Source organism: Drosophila innubila (genome assembly GCF_004354385.1).
Source record: "Drosophila innubila isolate TH190305 chromosome 2L unlocalized genomic scaffold, UK_Dinn_1.0 4_B_2L, whole genome shotgun sequence".
NCBI lineage: Eukaryota > Metazoa > Arthropoda > Insecta > Diptera > Drosophilidae > Drosophila > Drosophila innubila.
In genome coordinates, this window is record NW_022995372.1 from 241,602 (window position 1) to 261,814 (window position 20,213).

Genomic DNA, 20,213 nt, shown 5'->3' on the forward strand with positions numbered 1-20,213 from the left:
CGCCTGCGTAAATCAGCTGTTCATTTGTAAACAACATTCTTTGGCCATTGGCTGGTTTGCTTATTGCGTAGAATAACATTAAATCGTGAACTGTGAGAAATTACGTAATATTACGTTGAAAACATGTGTACGCTGCACATTGAAGAGGAGACACATTTGGCTGCCATGGGCAGCAGAACGCCAGCACGCACACCGAGTCCAATGTGGATGCGAAGACCACAAAGCGATGGAAATGGAGAACTCACATTATTTGACATTAGCTGGGATGATGTGCTCATACCACAATTGTCCATCTACCTGTCGCTCAAGGACTTGTTCAATATGCGCAGCTGCTCGCGCACTGGATTACGCTTTGCGGAATCGGCGCTGGAGAAGCGCCAGGAGTTGCACTTATCCGGGAATAACACAAGAAATATCCAGCTGGGCTTTAAGGTCTTGGCGCGTTGTTGTCGCCGCCTGCAACATTTGCATTTGGCCAGATGCATGTGGCTAACGGATGAGCTTCTGTTGCCACTGTTGGAGAACAACAAGCAGAGTCTGAGCGCCGTCAATTTGAATGAATGCATCAATATCACCGCTCTCTCCCTGCAGCCGATCATCGTGCAGTGCAAGAGCTGCGTATCCTGAAGCTATCCAAATGCCAATGGTTGACAACTGGAGCTGTCGATGCTCTGACGCTGCATCAGAGCAAACTGTTGGAATTCGATATTTCTCATTGTGGTGCCATTGGCGAACGTTGTCTCATCATCTTCTTCAGGAAGCTCAACAAACTGACAATTCTGTCGTTGGCCAATACGCCCAGTGTGACGGATCAGGTGCTCATACAGATTGGCAACTATTGTCGCGAACTCGAGCATATTAATCTCATTGGCTGCTCCTCCATTACCGACTATGGCGTTCAGTAAGTACCCCTTTGTCCGTCTTTGTGGGTGTGTATTTGTGTCTCTGCCTTGCAGCTCTCAGAACTCCTGTTCCTTAACTTTTCCTGCCGTTTCCTTTCCCATGTTGTCGTCAATTTGTTATTAGTTTTAATTTAAAAATTGGCGCCAATTGGTACATTATTGTTAGACCAGAAATATGCTCGACAAACAGAACTTTTTCAGTTTGAAATTCTGGACTCAATAGATTTTTGTTTTTTGAGATATTTAAACCAAACTGATAGAATATGCATCTAAAAAAAAAACCATATTTTTGAAATAATTTTTTTTCACTTTTATGAGAATATGGCTAAAAATAAAACGTTTAGAAATGTATAGGGAAGCTTCCTCATTCCATATTCGTAGAAACACACAAAGGTAAATTCCAAATTCCTCTATGTTCTTTTGCATACAATATCCTCAAAGTTTGCTCAATAGAGAATAGAGAACATTTCCCGAGGTTTCCTAAACGTTTTCCTTGAAGTTCAGTTCCGTAGGGTTGCGACTCAACTGCACACATCTCTTACAGCGCACTCAGCGTACAGTGTAAACGGCTGCAGTCGCTGCTCATTCAACGCTGTCATCGGATCACGGAACGCTCCTTGGCGCCGCTGCGTCCACGAGTGCGGATTGATCGACCATGTCCGCGCCAGGAACAGGACATTGCCCACAATGCCGCCTATAACATAAACGATTTCTATCCCAGTGATTTTCTTGTTTATTAGTCCCATCAACGCATTCCCTTACTTTCTCTTTCTCTTTGTCTTCCTGCCTTGCTCACTTGCTCTCGCACTTCCGCTTTATCTCTACTTACCGACGGTTCAACTACAGCGCCTTGACCAAAAGCTGCCCACAACTGCAGTCCCTGATGATCCAACGTTGTCCTCTAATCACGGAACGCGTACTGGCTCCTCTGCGTGGACGCCTGCACATTGATCGACCCATCTCTAGCTATAACCTCCCTGCCACCCAGCATCGTCTCTACCTGCAGGTGTGAAGAGAAGATCCAGCTTCAAATAAAATTCTCCAACTGGCGGCAATTCATCTATAAATATGCTTACTGTACAGTCAGCGGAATAGCTTAATACAATTAATTAACTAATCCCACAAAAAAATACTCTACATGAGGTTAAAGTCTAGTGACGAAAGCAATTTCTAGTCCCAAAATTTCTGATATCCAATTTTGTGTCGAACAAAATTAAGTTTAACGAAAATTGGCATTGTGCACTGTGGGCAAAAAGAGTGACCTTCTTTGTACATAAAAACTACTTTTTACGCAGTGCCGAATGCCAATTTTCTTTTTTTTTTTGTTAATTTATGTTATTTAAAATTTTTATATTATGTTATGGTCGGCGCTGAGCTATCGATAGGCAACCAGCTGTTGCTAGCGCCACCTATGGCATTTAGCCAATCAGCGTCGACCAAAACATAAAAGCTCTATCCTTTATAATAGGAGGAATAAAGATGAATCTAGGAGAAGAAGGAATCGGGGATTTGACAGAGGTTGATGAGGTTAGGGAAAGAATAGGAAAAGTCTGGTTCGCGTGATGGCTGACGAAAGAGAGATTTTTGAGGCGCGGAAAAGACAAACATAAAATCGACAAGTTTAAAATCTAAAAAAAAGAAACCCAGTCAGGAGCAGTAGACGCCTCCGTGTTGCCTCCAAGCCATCCTCCGGTGCTAATTAGATAGCTAGAATTTAGTTATGTTAATTTCTGCAAATAATTGTATTGTATATATACATACTTAGGTGCGTTCATTACTGTGTTGCTCTCTTCTCGGTTAGGGAAGCGAGGCCCTTAACAATAGATCCACACATGTTTATTATTATATTTATTTAATTCTTAAACTAATTTACACGCACATAAACATATATAATTAACATACTATTATTATTTGCACTATATTATTTAGCACTATATTTATCTGCGTTCGGCGTTTGTTTATATTTAACCGCGCTCAGATCAAACGGGGCTGCCAGAAAGTTGGTTTTGTTAGTTTGTTTATAAGTTCTGTTTAGGGTATTCCGTTCATTTATATTAGATGTTAAATGTCAAACGCACGGAGTATCGGATACAATTTAAATAATAATAATGTTTAAAATGTTAGGGAATAATTATAATATTACTTATAATTAAAATTTATAATGTTATATGGAAATGATTAATTAAATTTATTTATTCGGGTGAGGTGGTATGTGGTGAGGTTGGGTAAAGCTTGGAATAGGGATAGACGAAAAAAAAGAAAATTGACATTATGCACTGTTCGCAAAAAGTGTGAGCTTATTTGTACATAAAAACTACTTTTAGCGCATGCCGAATGCCAATTTTCTATTTAAAATTTTTATATTAAACTAAATTTTGGGGCTAGAAATTGATAATGTTTTTTTTGTGGGATATCAGAAATTTTTGCAATTGCTTTTGCTTTTGACATTGTAACTTTATCATATATGTAAAATATCATGTTTTCACATTTTTAAATTAATTAAATTGTATTATTTATTGTCATTCTTTAATTGTTAAGTTAAATTAAAAGCATTTTTAACAATTTACAACAATTTAATTTATTTGAATAAATTAGAGCTTGCATTGTCATAAAAACGGTCTCTCAGCACTGCTAATTTCTGCAACGCAAAAGAAAATAATTTGCATGTGACATTATTATTTTGCTAGAAGGTTATTAAACTGCATTTTTCAAATTTTAAATACAAATCAAAATCTAATAAAAAAAAACTTGTAGGAAGACCCCAACATTTAAGTTCTTTTAACAAATAATTGCCCGCAATGCTACAAAAAAACTTTCTGGCAACACTGGCTGTTAGTGCAACGAAAAAGCTATCTGCTACATAATATCGTTTTGCTGCTGACATCTTTTAATTCAAGGTAAACTTCATATATAAACATTACATAACAAACATTTCTAAATTTTCAAAAAGGAATAAATTTCCATCATAAAATCTAAGCTTTTTTAGCGCTTTGATACGGACAAACAGACAAACTGACTTTTCATCTAATTTTGAGAAGGCCACTATCTATTATCTTTTGAACCAGTTGCCTGACTTGGGTGATCGAGGTATCAATGACGCGTAATTTTGATAAGAATTTTTAAAAAATAAAAATATTTACAAAAGGCCCCATTAGCTGCGATCGTTTTAATTATGACCCTCCCACTTACACCCCCGTACGAACCAGGTGAGTTAGAACAAGTTTTAGTATGCCATTTTGTAAGTTAGGACTTCGAGCTGCTTTCGTCACTAGCGCGAACTGCCAAACGCAGTGATTTAGGCTAATCTTATGTACTCTTTTCACCAGGGAAATAGGCAAATAGTTATTATTTTTATTATTGCAATTAATTTTAACTCTCTTTTTCGATTAAATTAGAAAACATTCAAATTCAAAAACCAAATATAATTTTTTTTTTAATTCGGGGTGCCACAGAAATCGAAACATCTCGAAAATTTCTTGATTTCTGTCGCAACCCGAAATATAATTTTTATTTTTTTAATCTTAAAATTTAAAACAAAAGATAATGATTAAATTGTTGTAATAAAAATTAAAAATTACTTAAAAAATATAAATTTAATTTACAGACCAAGTGGTGTACTTTTATAATTTAAAAATATTTACGATGTTTGGCTCAATACATTTCATATGATATAGCCACATGTTTTAAAAAGACATAAATAACCATAGTAAAAATAACTTATTATTGATTTTAAAATAAAAATTGAAAATCAGATATATGGTTTAATTTTTATATAAAAATTTATATGTTATATTTATTTTCTATTTTTGTAATTTAAATTAATATAATAATTTTTAATTTTAATTTTTTGTAATAAAAAAAAATAGAATCATGTATTATAAAGTTCATATAAATCTTTCGGCGGATTTACACATTTTATTTCTTTTTAAAAATGTACATTTGTTTAAATTTGTACATGAAAAGTTGGACATTATTTAATTTATATATTTTTTGTATAGTTTTTTTTGTTTGCATTTATAAATACAAAATTATTTATGTTTTTACTAAATTTAAAACCATTTTCATTTTGGTAATACAAAAAAATGTGTAAAGCAAGAAAAAATATTTATAAACTTTGTGATGATAAAGAGGCAATATTACAATATTATTGAAACTTATGTACTCTGGCTAAAGTCCAACTATTTTTAATTGTATGTACTCCATAAAATTATAAACAATTTATGTAAATAAGTAACTGGCAAAGCTGTATAGTATATTATATAAAGCAGCTTTTATACACGTACATTATTTGAAATTAAAAAATCCAACACAAGTTCAACAACAATTGCCAACTTTTAACTTATGAAAAGTCTGTTCATTAGCAATAAATGCTAATTATAAGCGTATTAAATATAGTAGTGTGTGCATTAACATTTCCCATCATTGTGCTGATACTAGAGGCGAACTCGAGGTAGTTCCATTGGCTGTTTCACTTTCAACTCCATCTCCATTCAACTTCAACTGCACAAGGTCTTGGCTAAGACCTTTGTTGGCCCGCCATCGTTGATGCAATTCATTGAGATGGGAATAGGCCGTCATGGAGATGTTTAAACTGGGCATAACAGCGTTTAGGCCCGGCTCACCTGTGAAGGCGAGTCCACAGAGGCCCAGGTACGTGTGAAAAGGATCTGGCGAGGACTGTGGCCATTTGGCAAAGCCACCAATCATCTTATCCTGTGTACTCAATATATATTCACGATTCTGGGCATAGTCGGTAAGCTCAAAGGTGTTTAGCATACGCAGCGCAGCGCCAATCCAAAAGGAATAACACGTATCCACTGGCTTATTTGGGCGTCCCTGAAACCCGTCCATTTGACGAAAGACCAGCCAGCGTTTAATGCGTTCCACAGTCGTTGCATCAAGACGATCCAGTTGACCGCTCAACTCGAGGGCAGCCAATGCACAGAATGTGGTGCCACCATGGGATTCGCCCTCCAGTTCCTGACTAAATCCATAATCATAGCGCAGACTACGAATTATAAACTGAAACATGCTCTCCTTGTTTACATTGCCCCAATAGTCGAGCATGTGACAAATGGTGGCAGCACAATACACAAATCTCATGTCATTCTCGCTGCCATCGACGCAGGCACTGAAGCTGCCATCCGGACGCTGCACCTCCGCCACTCCGTCGACGATGCTCTTGCGGTCCAGCCGGGACAGATCGTCGCCCAGTGTGACCAACACTGCGATGCTGGTGTACGTCATTGCCACATGACCCCACTGATACTTCCTCATACATTCCAGCACCTGAGCATCCTCAGTCTGCGGCAACATCGCACGGCAACCCTAAAACAGAAAACACACAATAAATTTCATTTCAGAAATTGCAATATCTATTTATTTATAATTACTATTATTAGTATGCTATCTGAGAAAAATTTAATTAATCATTAATTTTATATTTTGGAGCTTTAGATTAAATTAGATTCTTTTATTTATTTATAATCAACTAATGATAGTGTTCAAACAAATAACGTTTGAATTTACCTTGTTAATGATTATTTATTTAATACATAGAGTCAAAACTAAGCTGTCAAAAGTATTTACATTTTAGTTAGTTACAAAGAAAAGGTGGAAGAAAATAGAAAAATGTTGAAAAAAATTCTAGCTGATAATACTTTTGTATGACGGACGGAAAGATGAAGACGGTATCGAGATATATGTGTAAAAGGTATTCCCTCAAAGTGGTTATGCATGTAGCGTTGATAACAATTCGACTTGATAAGAAACGGCAACAAATACAAATACACCTCAAGGTAATTATGCATAACACACTTTGTGAGGGACAAAAGGAGCGGAGAGCGATGTAACTAATCAGACCAGTTACGATTTTAATTGCATATTAAATTAAGTATTCGTTTATGAAGAGAACTGAATCATATGTATACATATTAAGGAAAAACATAAAAAATCAATAATTTGTTGACATTTAAAGGCAAGTTTAAAAATATTTTTTCTTTAAAATACTAATAATTTAACATTAAAGCTAATTTGAAAATTTTAAAATAACATGAAATAATTTGTATTTTGAATATTTTCTTATCCCTAAAACAAATAAATTAAAAGATTTTAATCTAAAATGTTCAGTTTTTTTTTTATGAAGATAAAAGTAATAGAAAGATGTAACTAATTTATTTCAGAAATACCTAAAAATTAAAAAGAAATCTTTCCAAAATTCTCCATGCCAATACTGGTTTGATTTTTCTAAGCGCGTAACTCTGATTTGGATAATTAATTATTTTATTATTTATTTAATTACTGCAAGAGTGTCAACCTCTGTTGACATCAAATTTATAGCACGGCATTTATGGGATTGAGAAACTGAGGAGCTGACGAGCTGAGCGACTGTCGCAGTGACACGTAACAAGATAAAGTTAGTATTGTTTGTTTTTTGTGTTTGTTTTGTTTTGTTCTTGTTTGTCCATCAGGTAGATTTATGCTCACCATAAAACCGCCGCAACGTTTTTCCTGCTCGCGTGGCACCACCAATCCGCCGTATGTCCAGTTGATGATGTCCTGGCGCAGTTGCGGGGATACCAGATGCAGCGAGTGGAGCACATCTAGGCCACAGATGGCGAAGAACACAATAGTGCTCCTGCATAGAAGGAGAGAGAGAAAAAGAATGAGTCGCAGTCCTTGTTATTTATTATCGTTGTTATCCTAACCTGGTGCTGTCATGCGAGGACATGCGGGCGGGCAACAAGTGCAGGAAGCGCAGCAGGTTCTTGGCGTGCTTTGAGAGCAGCACGGGCTCTGTCTCTGGCTCGGAGGCATTCGTCATATCTACAATGTGGTAGGACATTTTTAAATTTTTTTTGTTGCCGTCACTTTCGTTTGTTTATCTTTTGTCAGTGCTTGTATATATGTATGGGTGTGTGCAACTATGACTAAGCGCTCTCTTCTCTTCTAACTGCTGTCGTCGCAACGTCGCGCAAGTTAATGGCCATGCACTCGCACGTGCATATAGTTAAATACTCGAGCATTACCTATTTGATATTATAAGCCGGTTTTTTGCATCGCTCTCACGTAATTTAGACCAAGAATAACAGCAGAAAAGTCAAAGATACTTCTTCTTCGAGTACTTTACAAAAGCGGAATATCGATAGCAAAAATACCGATTGCAAAATAAAATATCGATGTTACGTTTAGTCAACTTGTCGCCGCTTCGTTGTGATTGACAAAAGCATAACAGCTGTTTGCCAAACCGCATTTGTCAATTTATTTTGCTTTGCGTTGTAAATTGAGAAAAGACAGTTAAAATGCGCATAACACAGTATTTGGCTAGTAAATTAAAAAACTTTTCTAATCTGCCAAAGGAATACATTGAGCGCAGTAAGAAGCAGGCAAGAAAATCGTGTTTTTAATTAATTATAAGAATTCTTGACGCTCACGTAACAAGTGTCGCAACGAGTGCTCAAGCTTTAATTTGTGTATTAATGTGTGAAATGTTTACAGGTCTATTGGCAAACACCGCGTGAAGTTAACTATATACCCAGCACCGTAGAGCGCAAACGCTTTCGTTACACCACAAACCGGCCATGGACCGGACACTTCCGGCAACAGAACATGCCGGGCACAATGAGACGCAAAGTATTCGTGGAGGCAATTGGTAAGTTATACAAGTCGGATAAGTGAGATAAAGATAAATATGAAGAAGAAGATGATCGTGATGTTATTGCTGGGCACAAATTCCTAACGGTCCTCTTGGTACCTTGGTACCTTTTGTTTTCGTACAAAAAAGTTGTAAAATAAATTTTTATTTAATTTTATTTTAAAATCATAATAAAACTCTTACTTTAAAATATTTATTAAAATCAAAAATGTTAGTAAAAATATTTACAAATAATTTTTTTTTTTGAAAAGAAAAAAAATTATAAAATAAAGATTAAATTTATATTTTTATGCAAAATAACAAATTTCAAAAGACATTTAAGAATTGTGCTTATTTATTATATTTTTATTGAAAATCATAAAATAATTATTAAAATTTCCAACAAAAAACTGATTAAGATGTAAGCTTTAAATTTATAATTAAAATCTTAATCTTATTATTATTTGTCAATATTTTTATATGGAGTTGTTTTTCTGATTCTTTCAGAGGATTGGAGCTACTTCCGCGGCGATCGTATTGAAGTGTTAGTCGGCAAGGATAAGGGCAAGCAGGGCATTGTCACACAGGTAATCCCCGAGCGAAATTGGGTAATTGTGGAGGGCATCAATTGGCATTACAGGCGCGTCGGCGCCGAGAAGGAATTCCCTGGGATTATCATAAAATCCGAAGCCCCGCTGCATGTCACCAAGGATATACGTCTGGTAGATCCATCTGACCTTCAGGGCACTGAATTCGAGTGGCGTTTCACCGAGGAGGGTGAAAAGGTGCGGGTGTCTTTGCGTTCCGGTCGCATCATTCCCATTCCGGAGACCAACAATCAAACTCACGACTATAAGACACCAAACGCGTACATTGAGCGTGATAAGGATACACCCGCTGCTGTGGTGGGCGAGATTACCTTCCAACCAAAGCTTTCCACCTTTGATATGGACATTATGGAGGAAATGGGCATCAAGGAGGAACGTACTCCCGTTAAGAGCTATTGGTACTAGGACCATACATTAATGCTTTGTTTATGATTCAATATAAATACTATTAAACAATAGAGTTGTACAAACCTGGAGCAATAGTTAATGTCTATTTCGAGCATTCCTAGGCACTTATTAATTTTTTATTTTATTTTGCTAAGCAGAACCAAGCAACCAAAATTTTTATCAAACTGATTTTATTTAACTTTATTTTATGATAAATATGTTGATCACATTCATTTTTGTAAAATGTAATTGATAAACTAATTGTTAGATTCGGGGTATCAAACCGAATCGAATATCGGTTTAAGTAAGAGTTTATGTTATGTTCGTACTTTGGATTTCGGTTACTCAAAATCTTTGTTTACGGCTTCGTAACGGTCGAGGAAATATGCTTCACTTGCGTGCCGCACTGAAAATTTCCTCGCGATGCTCCCTCAGTGTTTGGGCCAAACGTCGTACCGCCTCCTCGGCCTTATCAAAGTCCCTGCGTAGCGTTTTGTTGAATGTATCATAGAGCCAACTGCATGTTTTGGACATGCTGGCCTCGAAGCTGTTAAAAACACGACTGTATGCTCGTAGCTGCGAAAGAAGTGGAAATTATAAAAGCGAATTCGAAATGAAAAATAAATTCAAATTAATTGCATTACTTACCGCGCTGCGTTGGAAATGTCTGTGATTAAGTAGGTATTGCAGTGATTGACTGCCAGCACCTGGCGATGACTCATATACCTGAGTTCCACGTGCGGCAGCGCCAGTTGAGCCGCCTCCAGTGACGTCAGTGATGCATGCAACAAACTGCGGCACTCCAATGCCGATTGCAGCTTTTGCTTCGGATCGCTTGAGAACGGAAGGGAAAGAAAGACAGATGTAAGCAAACAGAAAAAAAAGAATTTTAATTATCGAATCAAAAACGAACATCGGATTTGAAACACCGGTATGATTTTGGTTCACAAAAAACAAAAACTTAATTATTAAAATGTTGAAAATATGTTAATTTATAGACAAATGTTCTTTTATTTCAAATAGAAGTTATATTTTATAAGAACAGAATTCAAATTCAAAATTAAATTCATAATTAATTAGCAAATCTTTAAATGTGCCTAAATTTAATGTTTGAATTTATGTTATGTTTATGTTTTGAATAATAATGTTTTTTTTTAAAGTAACAATTTAAATCTGCTGCTTGTTTAGTGTTTTTTCAATCAGTTAATGATCTATGATTCGGGTGTCCCTGATCGAAACGAAACATGATACTCACATTATCCTGTTCAGGTGTCGCCACTGCTTCAGTGCCTGCGTGGATGAGTTGGCGGCGGCACGGAGTAGGGTGCCACAGATGCGCCACTGCTCCAAGGCGCTGCCCAGCTTGTCGCGAGTGTCGCGCGCCGATTCCAGCTGCTCGTCGATGCTCTCCTCGAGGCGTGTCATATAGGTTCCCCCGCTAATGTAGGCAATGATGCCATCCTGGTTCACATACATCTCATTTAACTCCGCATAGCTGGCGGCAAGGGTCTTGACCCGCTGCCTCGTATGATCCAGGAGCTCACCATAGTAACGTATGCTTAGTAAGTAGAGCGCCGATTCGCTCAAATTGGCAAAGAAGTCCTCGTGCATGGAAGCCTTTCGTGGATCCCCAATTACGCCCAGATTGTGAGCCAGCTATAAGTCCCAGATCGATTTAATAATTATATCCCATACGTACACATATTACCACAGTTAAATATATTCGAGTCCCCGAATAAAGTATACTCGATACTCAATATAATATGATATATTTAATATATATATCAAAAATAAAAAAATTAAATATTTGAATTATTCACCATCAATAAATGTGTTTTATTTTGTAAAATTTGGTTATAGGAAAGTTTTTCTGTTTTTGCGAACGAGACCCTATTTCCCGGGTGTACATTTTGAAAACACTTTAGTTTTTGTGAAGATAATACCTGACTGTCCAATGAATATGGAGTCTCTAGCTCTTGTGTTGAAAAAAATACGAATACATGTGTTTTTTTTTTAAATGTTGAACCTTAGTCTAAACAAGATCGACACAGCTGCACATGCTGATCATGAAAATATATAATGTTTTGGGTCCGACCTGATCCTTCTTAGTGTTATTTACATTACAACAATTACAATATACCCTTCTTATCAACGACCAATGGGTATAATAATCATTAAGTAGCACATAAATTGAGGCCGTTAAGGTGTTAATTGTACTCACCTGGGCCAGGTCGTTGGTGGGCGTGTTGGTGACAATTTGACTCCCCGTGCGTTCGCTCCTCAAGGTCAACGGAAGTGCCTCCGACTCGCCACGTGCCTGGCCAGAGTTCGTTTCGGTTTCCGTTAGAGGAGTCCTAGGCATCCCTTCCAGGCCCAGCATGGCATCGCGTTTGGCCTGCAAATGCTCGATCCATGCCTCGGCGGTGGCCAGTCTCGGACCTGGACATCCGCCCTCCATTTTACTAATTTGCTCATCCAGACGCACATATTGTCGCACAATATTCTAATCAGGGATCAGCATTAATTAAATATATTTTTTTTTAATTTCTTTATTTTTATAAAGACGCACAACAATATTATATGTCAGAAATTAATATGAATATTTAACATTCTTTTTTTTGCCAAAATAAAATTATCAGTTTTTTTGAACTTAATTTTAATCATTATGATTGAGGAAATTTCTTAAAAATGGCAATTTAGTCAATATTAGATAGATGTTTAGACAAAATTACCGTTACGTTGTCGCCGCCATTTTGTTGTAAGCGCAGCGCTGCATTTAGCACCTGCTCGCTCGACCTAGCACTCGACCGTGTCTCCATGGACGAGCCGCAGCCCATCATACAGAAATCTGGTATGCGGATAGCAGTGGCATTTTCGTCAGACCTTGCAATTGCAAGGTATATAACCCCAATTTAGTAAAACACGTTTGTACACGTTTAAACACGTCCGTTCACGTCCGTTACGCTCGCCTGCCACACGTCGAATGAGAGGCCATTGTCCGTCCGTCTCGTGTGTCCGCGTTTTTGTCCAGTTATGGAATAACAACAAAAATTTTGCGCGTTACTTGTCAAGCACGAGCCAAAAATGCCACCCACTAAAACCACCCACAACCCACCGTATCACCCACACTGATAGAAAAATTCTAAAATCAGGATTTTGGTCTTATTATAAGAATATTGGCCTAGATTTTTAAGCTGAAAAACATAATTTTATAAAAGTTAGAAAACACATCTTGGTTTTCAGAACATTTCAAATAAGACCAAGTTCTTTTTAATAAGATCACAAAATTAAGTATAAGAATAAATGATCTATAATACTTAAGACAATAATTAAACAAAATTAGACAGGTTTTATAATAGATAATAATACTTTTATTGTTGTTTTATTTTGACATTTATACACTTAATTCTCGCTTGGTACTTTTAGAAGGCAAGGGTCATTAACATGTTTTTCCTTGGCGAATGTAGGATTCGATCCCGCGGTGACTCCATGTAGTTTTATATGAAAAAATGGCATATCAATATTTTCTGAATAAGTTTTTTGTTTTTTAGATTAATATTCTAAATATTAGTAATTTAGTTTTAAAATGGTCCTATTTTAAGAACAAAATATGTTAGAGGACTCGAATTTACTTGATTTTAGAATTTGGTCTTTTTTTCAGTGTATCCCACTCACCCACTTACCTTGCCATTCATTCATTCATTTGCCCATTCATAGCAAACCAATGCCATTAATGCTTATTAGTGTGCTGTGGTGTGTGGTGTGTGTGTGGTTCTTAAGTGTGCAGGGTAAGGGAGTGGGTGCAGTGCAGCTGGGGAGGGGGGGTGGTGTGGGTGGCTCATGGCTGCACCACATTTCACAGTGTGTGTAAACAATTTATATTTGTTTTTTTTTTTTACTCTTGTTCACTTTCATGTCAATTCTGGTTTGTTGTTATTGTGACTCGGCGATTTATTTAGTTAATATAACAAACAAGTAGAGCTCTAAATAATAGTAATAACAATAACAGAATAATCAACAGCCGCAACTATTGATATTAGCTATTGGCCACTAAGTGACCAACTGGCACAATTTGGCCATAACATAATCCATCAACGGGATATGCATCTAGATTTTGATAAATTACCAACAAATTATAGACATCTATCATCCAGAAAGTGAGATAGAGTGCGCAAGTGTGTGTAAAAGAAAGAAAGGGAGAGAGTAACAATAAAGCATGCATGCTTATGTACAGTTAATTTAGCAGTTAGCCATTTGTTATTTAGACATTCAATTCCACTTAACTGCAAGTTAAGCTATTCAAATACAGAAGTGCAGCTCAGCGTAATGAACTACTTTTTTTTATATTATATATTTGATATATTTAAACAATATTCCAGTCATTTTCACACATTTTGATTACTCTTGTATAAATAAGTATAAAGAAAATAATAAGCATGAAAACATACACGTAAGAATAAGAAAGTAATAAAATATATTAAGGAATAGTTGAGAAATAAGGAAAATAATTATAAGATATTTTGAAATTTTTTTTCAGCATGATTTTATATTAAGCTTCAGAAAAGTTAGTACATAGGACATACAATATTTATAGATGAGCATTACATGTCTTTGATAGGTCTTTGACAACTGGCAGGTAATTGCTTAATTGGATTGTGTCGAGACCTACGTCAAGTCCAAGTCCAAATCCCTGGAGTCGCTGTGGCGTCTGTCGTTGTCGTTGTCGCAGTTGTCATTGAAGCGGCTCGAACTGTTTTTTCAGTTTTTTATTTAGTTTAGCAGTTATGTGCTTACAATGTGCACACATGGCGTATGCGCAATTTCAGGTACTTGTACTCGCATGCAGTCAAAATTAATGGGTCAACGAAAAAAAATAGTTGTGAATTAATCATGCAACCGCGGACAGCAAAGCGAACTGTTGACACGTCCCCATCAATATTGCACCTCATAGGGGGTGTGTGTGCGTGTTTGTTAGTGTGTGTGTGTGTGTGAAGAAGGCTAACAAAGCAAACTTGTTGAAAATACAACGAGTCAACGAATGTGCTGAGCAAAACAACGAAATGATAAAAATTACATAAAATTTATTGCGCAGGCGTCGATTCATTCTGGAATTTGAAAAAATGCCACTTCGCTTCATTCAATATTGAAAGCAAAGTTCGTCAACTGTTGGAATGCCGGAATGCGCGGAATCGAAGCCACAGAAATGCTTGAGTTGCTCGTTTCGGTCGGAAGTCGACAGTCGCAACTCGAGCCGTACTCCGAGAACATATCATCGGTTCAGGTGCTCCGTTTAAACGTATTTTAAATTGGTTCATGTTCAGTTCGGAACGTTTCTAACATCATGGATTTGTGGCAAGTGCTGCGTCAACTGCGACCGGGAAGTCCATCGCATGGCAGCTGCAACATTGAGTTGCAGCAACGTTGCAACAGCAACAAAGCGAATCAAACAGTTCATCAGGGTCAAGTGCAACCCTTGGCAACCCCAGAGGCCACACGGGTCACAGAGCAATCGTTGCAGGTTTGGCGGGCGTTACCCGCCGAGATTCGCCATGATCCGAGCATGGCCAGCTTTCAAATGGAGAATGAGCGCATCCATGGCGAGAGTGAGTGCAGGGAAATGGGAGAAGATTAAAGTGGGAGGAATGATGTCTAAATATGAGAATATAAATATATAAGCTAAAATGAAAGTGAGTCAAAAAAGCTAAGACTACGTTTAAGTAGAAGAAATTTCGTGTAGGAGAAAGTTCAAGAGAGTTCAACAATGAATAAACGCACCAACTAAAATTCTAGCTATCTAGCTTACCAATAATAAAATTTCATTTTAATTTTTAAATTCTCTTTTTAAACAAAAAGTTTGAGCAAACTCACACGATTCAAATTCCCAGTCACTACCCTGGGAAATCCCTGAACTTAACCCCAGCTGTCAATTAAAAGCAGACAACACATTTGTCTTTCGTCTAATCGACTTTCAAAAGGTCATCAAATCGATAAATTGACAGCGGTTTGAAAAAATAAAATATTTTAGAAATTGAAAAGATAAAGTTTTATTAAAAATTAAAAATATCTTAAGTTAACTTATTTAAAATACTTAAAAAAACGAAGAATTTTTTTCATTTATTAACTTAATTTACTACCGATTGAGCATGTTGAACAAGTTTTATCAGAATACATTTGTGATAAATAACCGGGGATCTTCAAAGTTGAAATATCATAAATATCTGCGGACGACATTTCGCGCTAGTGACGAAAGCAGCAGGTTGATATCAGAAATTTTGGGGCATGAAAAGATTTTCGTCACTAGACTTAAATTGCGTAAAGTGTTTTTTTTTTTAAAATAATGCCTCAGGAGAAATAGGAGATCCCCGCTTTGATTATTCAAATATTACAACATACAGGTTCGACTGCTGGCAATAGCGAGGGAGAAGATAAGCCAGAAGAGAATAAGATATACCCATGTCAAGCATTAGAGTTGCCGGAAGGTAGTGCTTCCAGCTATAATGGTTCCGATTTTCTGGACATCAAATTAAAGTCCGGTTGCGACGGAGACAAGAGTACGGATGATGAGGCCACGACAACGCACTCGGATCAGGATCCACAGGCAAATGGACCAGGAAATGCCAAGTCTCTGGCCAGGCGCATTCATCACAGATCCAAGCGTTCCAAGGAGCAACTGCAGCGGGATAAAGTCTGTAAACGTTGTGCTTTATTGGTCTTCTGGGGATTTGCGGCCACTGTGCTGATAACTGTAGGTGAAAAGCATCTGCTGGAGAAGATCATCCAGGTGCCGCAGGGAGAGCAGGGGAAATGTGAGTAATAATCTACAATTATAGTAGCTGCAAGTGGAATTCTCCTTGAACTTTATTATTCCCTGCAGATTTCAAGCTAGATCAAAAACCGACTGGCAACTTTCGGTTGACGCTAGATGGCGCTTTCGAGAGATCCTCCATGCTCCAAGCTTCAGTCAAAGGCGCTGAGAGTGAGAATCAAACTTTGAGTCGCAGCTATCTTATAGTGCAGCCACAGATATCCATTCTGGACAAGAATGAGAGCCACGTTTTTAAGGTAAATTTAAATGAGATAATAAAGATTTTTATATCCGTTATTAAAAAAAATAAGTTAAAGGGTATATTGTGTTCGTTAGAATGTATGGAATGGACAGGAGGACCCTATAAAGTGTATATATTCTTGATCAGCATTAACAGCTGAGTCGTTATAGCTATGTACGACTGTCCGTTGTGTGAGCGCCTAGATCTGAGAGACTAAAACAACCGCACCCACAGTTTTATGATAATACGTTTATAATAGTAATGAACGTTAGCTATTATTATTATCTATTACCTCACTTAATCACAGCAAGATCGGACAAGTAGAACGACAGTTATAGCTAACCAAAGTCATTAAAACTTAAGGCAATACAAGCACCCAAAAGTAAAGTTGGGTAGTAATTTCTATAAAGTACTTTTATAAATATTGAAATAAGTATCGGGTATTCTATGGTCGGGATCTCGACTATAGCTTTTCCGACTAGTTTTTTTTAAGTTTGGTGCTTTCTCACAGGACATTTTGGAGCCTTGGCAGCTGCCTTTGGTGGCTGAAGATGAGCTGGACAATGCAGTGGCCGTTTCACTCAATCACACCTATCACATCACCACAGAGCTCAAAGATCTGCTCTCTAAGAAGGGCAACGAAATTCGTCTCCATATTTATAGCGATGCTGGCAAGGATTTGGCCATTGAATTAAGCTACAATCCATTGATTGTGAACACGCACACTGGCAGCATTCTGGCCGGGATTATACTGCTCATCTTCTATGCATTGCTGGTGTGGGAACAATTGGAACGTCCCTTTGTGGCCATGGTCTGCTCTGTGCTGTCTGTCACCGCCTTGGCTGTCTTTCATGATCGCCCCAACATGGATGAGATTAAGGAGTGGATGGACATGGAGCTTCTCACACTCCTCTTTTGCATGATGTTACTCATTCTCATATTAACGGAGACGGGTATCTTTGACTACTTGGCCGTCATTTGCTTTGAGATGTCCGGCGGCAAAATCTGGCCCATGATCTACAGTCTTTGTCTGACAACGTGTTTGGTTTCCAGTGTGCTGGACAACATGACAACGGTGCTGCTCCTAACTCCAGTTGCCATCAGACTATGCGAAGTCATGCAACTGGATCCCATTCCCGTTGTCATGGGCATCATTGTCCATGCAAACATCGGTGGTGCTCTGACTCCCATCGGAGATCCCATCAGCATCATCATCAGCACCAATCACATTATTGTGGCAAATGTAAGTCTTTAAATCCAAATCGAAACTACCATATATATAAATTGCGTTTGAAAATCATAGCTCAATATCTAGTGAAGATGAACATTTTTAAAATTGTACTTAAATTACCGTCTATAAATATAGTGGCAAGAAGATTCTTAAATTAAATTTTAATGCTACGAAAAAATGTTAACTGTTCAGTTTTGGTAAAGCTATAAAAGTTCGAGGTTGGGCAAATCTCTGAGCTCTAATTTGATTCTGCATCAAAAATTGAAAACAGTTTTTTTCCATAATTTCGGCCACTGTCCATTTCCTTTTTTAGCTTATCTTTTCACTATTTCATATAGCTGCCATAGGACCGATCGGGCGAACATTAAGTGCTGGTATGAAATTTTTTTTGTGTTTTATGAGATATTGTAGCCAAACTAATAGAATACGCATTTAAGTCGGTTTTAGTCATCCTAGCTAAAGTTGGTTAAAATCGGTCCACCATATTATATAGCTGTCATAGGAGCGATAGGTTTAAAATCAAGTTTTTGTATGAAAAATAAGTGTGTTTTATAAGATTTCTTAAGATTTAAGTTGGTCTAATACAGTCGAGTAAACTAAATAGTTTTTAACTTCAACCAGTCTAAGATTTTTCCATAGTAAGTACAGGGTATATTTAGTTTGTTAATCAAATGGACTCGACTATATTCGTCTTGCTTGTCCCCGTTTCCTCCGCAGGGCATCAACTTTCTCACTTTTGTGACACACATGCTGCCCGGCGTGTTCTTGGCTCTCGTCCAAAGCTGCATCTATTTGCGTGCTTACTATCGCAACATGGATGAACTGCGTCTCAAGGAGCCCAAAGAGTTACGAGAGATGCGTCGAGAGATTATGGTATGGCAACGTGCACTGAATGCCGTTGCCATCTGCTCCAAGGATGCACAGTTGGTGCGTGGCACACTCCAGAGCCGGGTGAAGCAGCTGAAGCGCACGCTGCGACGGCGAGAACGTGGCGTTGGCTCCACGGAGATCTATACGAGCACCCTGGACGAGCTGAAGCAGAAGGTACACCAAGGATTCCCTCTATTTTCTACTTAATAAGATCTTATTTGAATGTCTATCTACAGTATCCGATCAAGAACAAGAAGCTGCTCCTGCAATCGGCTGGTACCCTGTTCCTTGTCATCGTCTGCTTCGTCGTACAGTCGCTACCGCATTGGAGAACCTTGCCCCTCGGCTGGGTGGCATTGCTGGGCGTCATCCTGCTGCTGATTGTGCTCAATCGCGATGACATGGAACACTTATTGCATCGGGTGGAATGGACCACTCTGCTCTTCTTTGCCGCTATGTTTGTGATGATGGCGTGCGTGGAGCGTCTGGGTCTCCTGGTCAGCATCGGTGAACTGACGAAGCATGTCATCCTAGGAGTCGATAAGCACTATCGACTCGCCGTTGCTATCTTTATGATATTGTGGACATCGGCTCTGGCCTCATCCGTTCTGGACAGCATTCCTGTGACGGCCATGATGGTCAAGCTGGTCACGTCTCTGGTGGCGACGCAGTCTCTGGAATTGCCTCTGCAACCACTTGTCTGGGCTCTGACCCTAGGCACGTCCATGGGCGGCAATGGCACCCTGTATGGCGCCTCTGTCAACGTCATCGCCGCGGGAATTGCCGAACAGCACGGCTACAAATTATCCTTTACACGGTATCTCAAAACAGTGCTGCCCATGATGCTAGGTCAGGTCATCTTGATGACAGTCTATTTGATGATCTCACATGTTGTCTTTAGCTGGCATTAATAACAGGAGTTTTATTGTTAAACTTAAAAAAAGAAGAAACTAGAAACTTAAATTATGTAAGTACCTACAAAGATAAATTACTTTCGCATCTAAAGTTTTAAACTGAAAGAAAAAATATCTCAAAATCTTCTTGTTTCAAAAGTTATCAACTTCTACTTTTCTCATATAAAATATTAACTACGTAAATGAGTTAACTAAAATCAGTCAACAAAAGATTCTTTAAAATTCAAAATTAAAAAAAATTAGAAACTAAACTTTATAAGTTAACGATTTTATTAAATAACATATAATCTTAAATTTTAAGCTGAATGAAAATAAACTTAAAATCTTTTTGTCTCCAAAGTTATCAGTTTAAATTTTTCTAAAGCAAAATTTTTAATGAAGTTTTTTAAAGTTTTTATAATGCTTTGAACTATTAAAAGTTGGTCTTCCTTTAAAAGCGTTATATGTAATCCATCCAAACCTTAAAAATAACCTTGTTGGATTGTGAATTTAAATAAAAAACATGGCATATTGGAAACATACTTCTCATCAACCTTCTTAACGGATGTGAAGCCAAAAGCTTGTTTTGAATATCAGGAAACATTTCTTGATCAGAGCTATTGTTAAGCGGCTGGAACTTCAA

The 20,213-nt window shown here is 37.6% G+C and overlaps 5 protein-coding genes across 6 annotated transcripts; 3 read left to right on the top strand and 2 right to left on the bottom strand.

The window, feature by feature from the left end:
- On the top strand, positions 1–2,019 carry LOC117782053 (F-box/LRR-repeat protein 15). The gene is given in 3 exon segments (XM_034618975.1): positions 1–607; positions 610–901; positions 1,749–2,019. Coding segments are annotated over 3 exon segments (942 nt in total). The 5' UTR covers positions 1–123; the 3' UTR covers positions 1,915–2,019.
- A 3,196-nt stretch (positions 2,020–5,215) lies between these two features.
- On the bottom strand, positions 5,216–8,046 carry LOC117780326 (geranylgeranyl transferase type-1 subunit beta). 2 transcript variants are annotated; one of them, XM_034616798.1, is made up of 4 exons: positions 7,931–8,046; positions 7,610–7,727; positions 7,389–7,539; positions 5,216–6,230 (listed from the first exon to the last, which is right to left on the bottom strand). In XM_034616798.1, exons 2-4 carry the CDS (start codon positions 7,723–7,725, stop codon positions 5,322–5,324), a joined length of 1,176 nt encoding a protein of 391 aa, XP_034472689.1. In that variant the 5' UTR covers positions 7,726–7,727; positions 7,931–8,046; the 3' UTR covers positions 5,216–5,321. The 2 variants fall into 2 exon arrangements, with proteins under 2 accessions (XP_034472689.1, XP_034472688.1); XM_034616797.1 differs by lacking the exon at positions 7,931–8,046 and having other exon boundaries at positions 7,610–7,902.
- Positions 8,047–8,129: 83 nt separating this feature from the next.
- LOC117780328 (probable 39S ribosomal protein L24, mitochondrial) lies at positions 8,130–9,625 on the top strand. The gene is made up of 3 exons (XM_034616800.1): positions 8,130–8,287; positions 8,400–8,553; positions 9,043–9,625. Exons 1-3 carry the CDS (start codon positions 8,204–8,206, stop codon positions 9,546–9,548), a joined length of 744 nt encoding a protein of 247 aa, XP_034472691.1. The 5' UTR covers positions 8,130–8,203; the 3' UTR covers positions 9,549–9,625.
- A 119-nt stretch (positions 9,626–9,744) lies between these two features.
- Positions 9,745–12,367, bottom strand: LOC117780327. Its single transcript, XM_034616799.1, is given in 6 exon segments — positions 9,745–10,093; positions 10,096–10,106; positions 10,179–10,364; positions 10,786–11,186; positions 11,752–12,033; positions 12,269–12,367. Coding segments are annotated over 6 exon segments (1,152 nt in total). The 3' UTR covers positions 9,745–9,920.
- Positions 12,368–14,871: 2,504 nt separating this feature from the next.
- On the top strand, positions 14,872–19,611 carry LOC117779534 (P protein). Its single transcript, XM_034615762.1, has 6 exons — positions 14,872–15,133; positions 15,926–16,336; positions 16,405–16,592; positions 17,088–17,819; positions 18,525–18,851; positions 18,914–19,611. The coding sequence occupies exons 1-6, from the start codon at positions 14,872–14,874 to the stop codon at positions 19,586–19,588; spliced, it is 2,595 nt and encodes an 864-aa protein (XP_034471653.1). The 3' UTR covers positions 19,589–19,611.
- Positions 19,612–20,213: the final 602 nt, after the last annotated feature.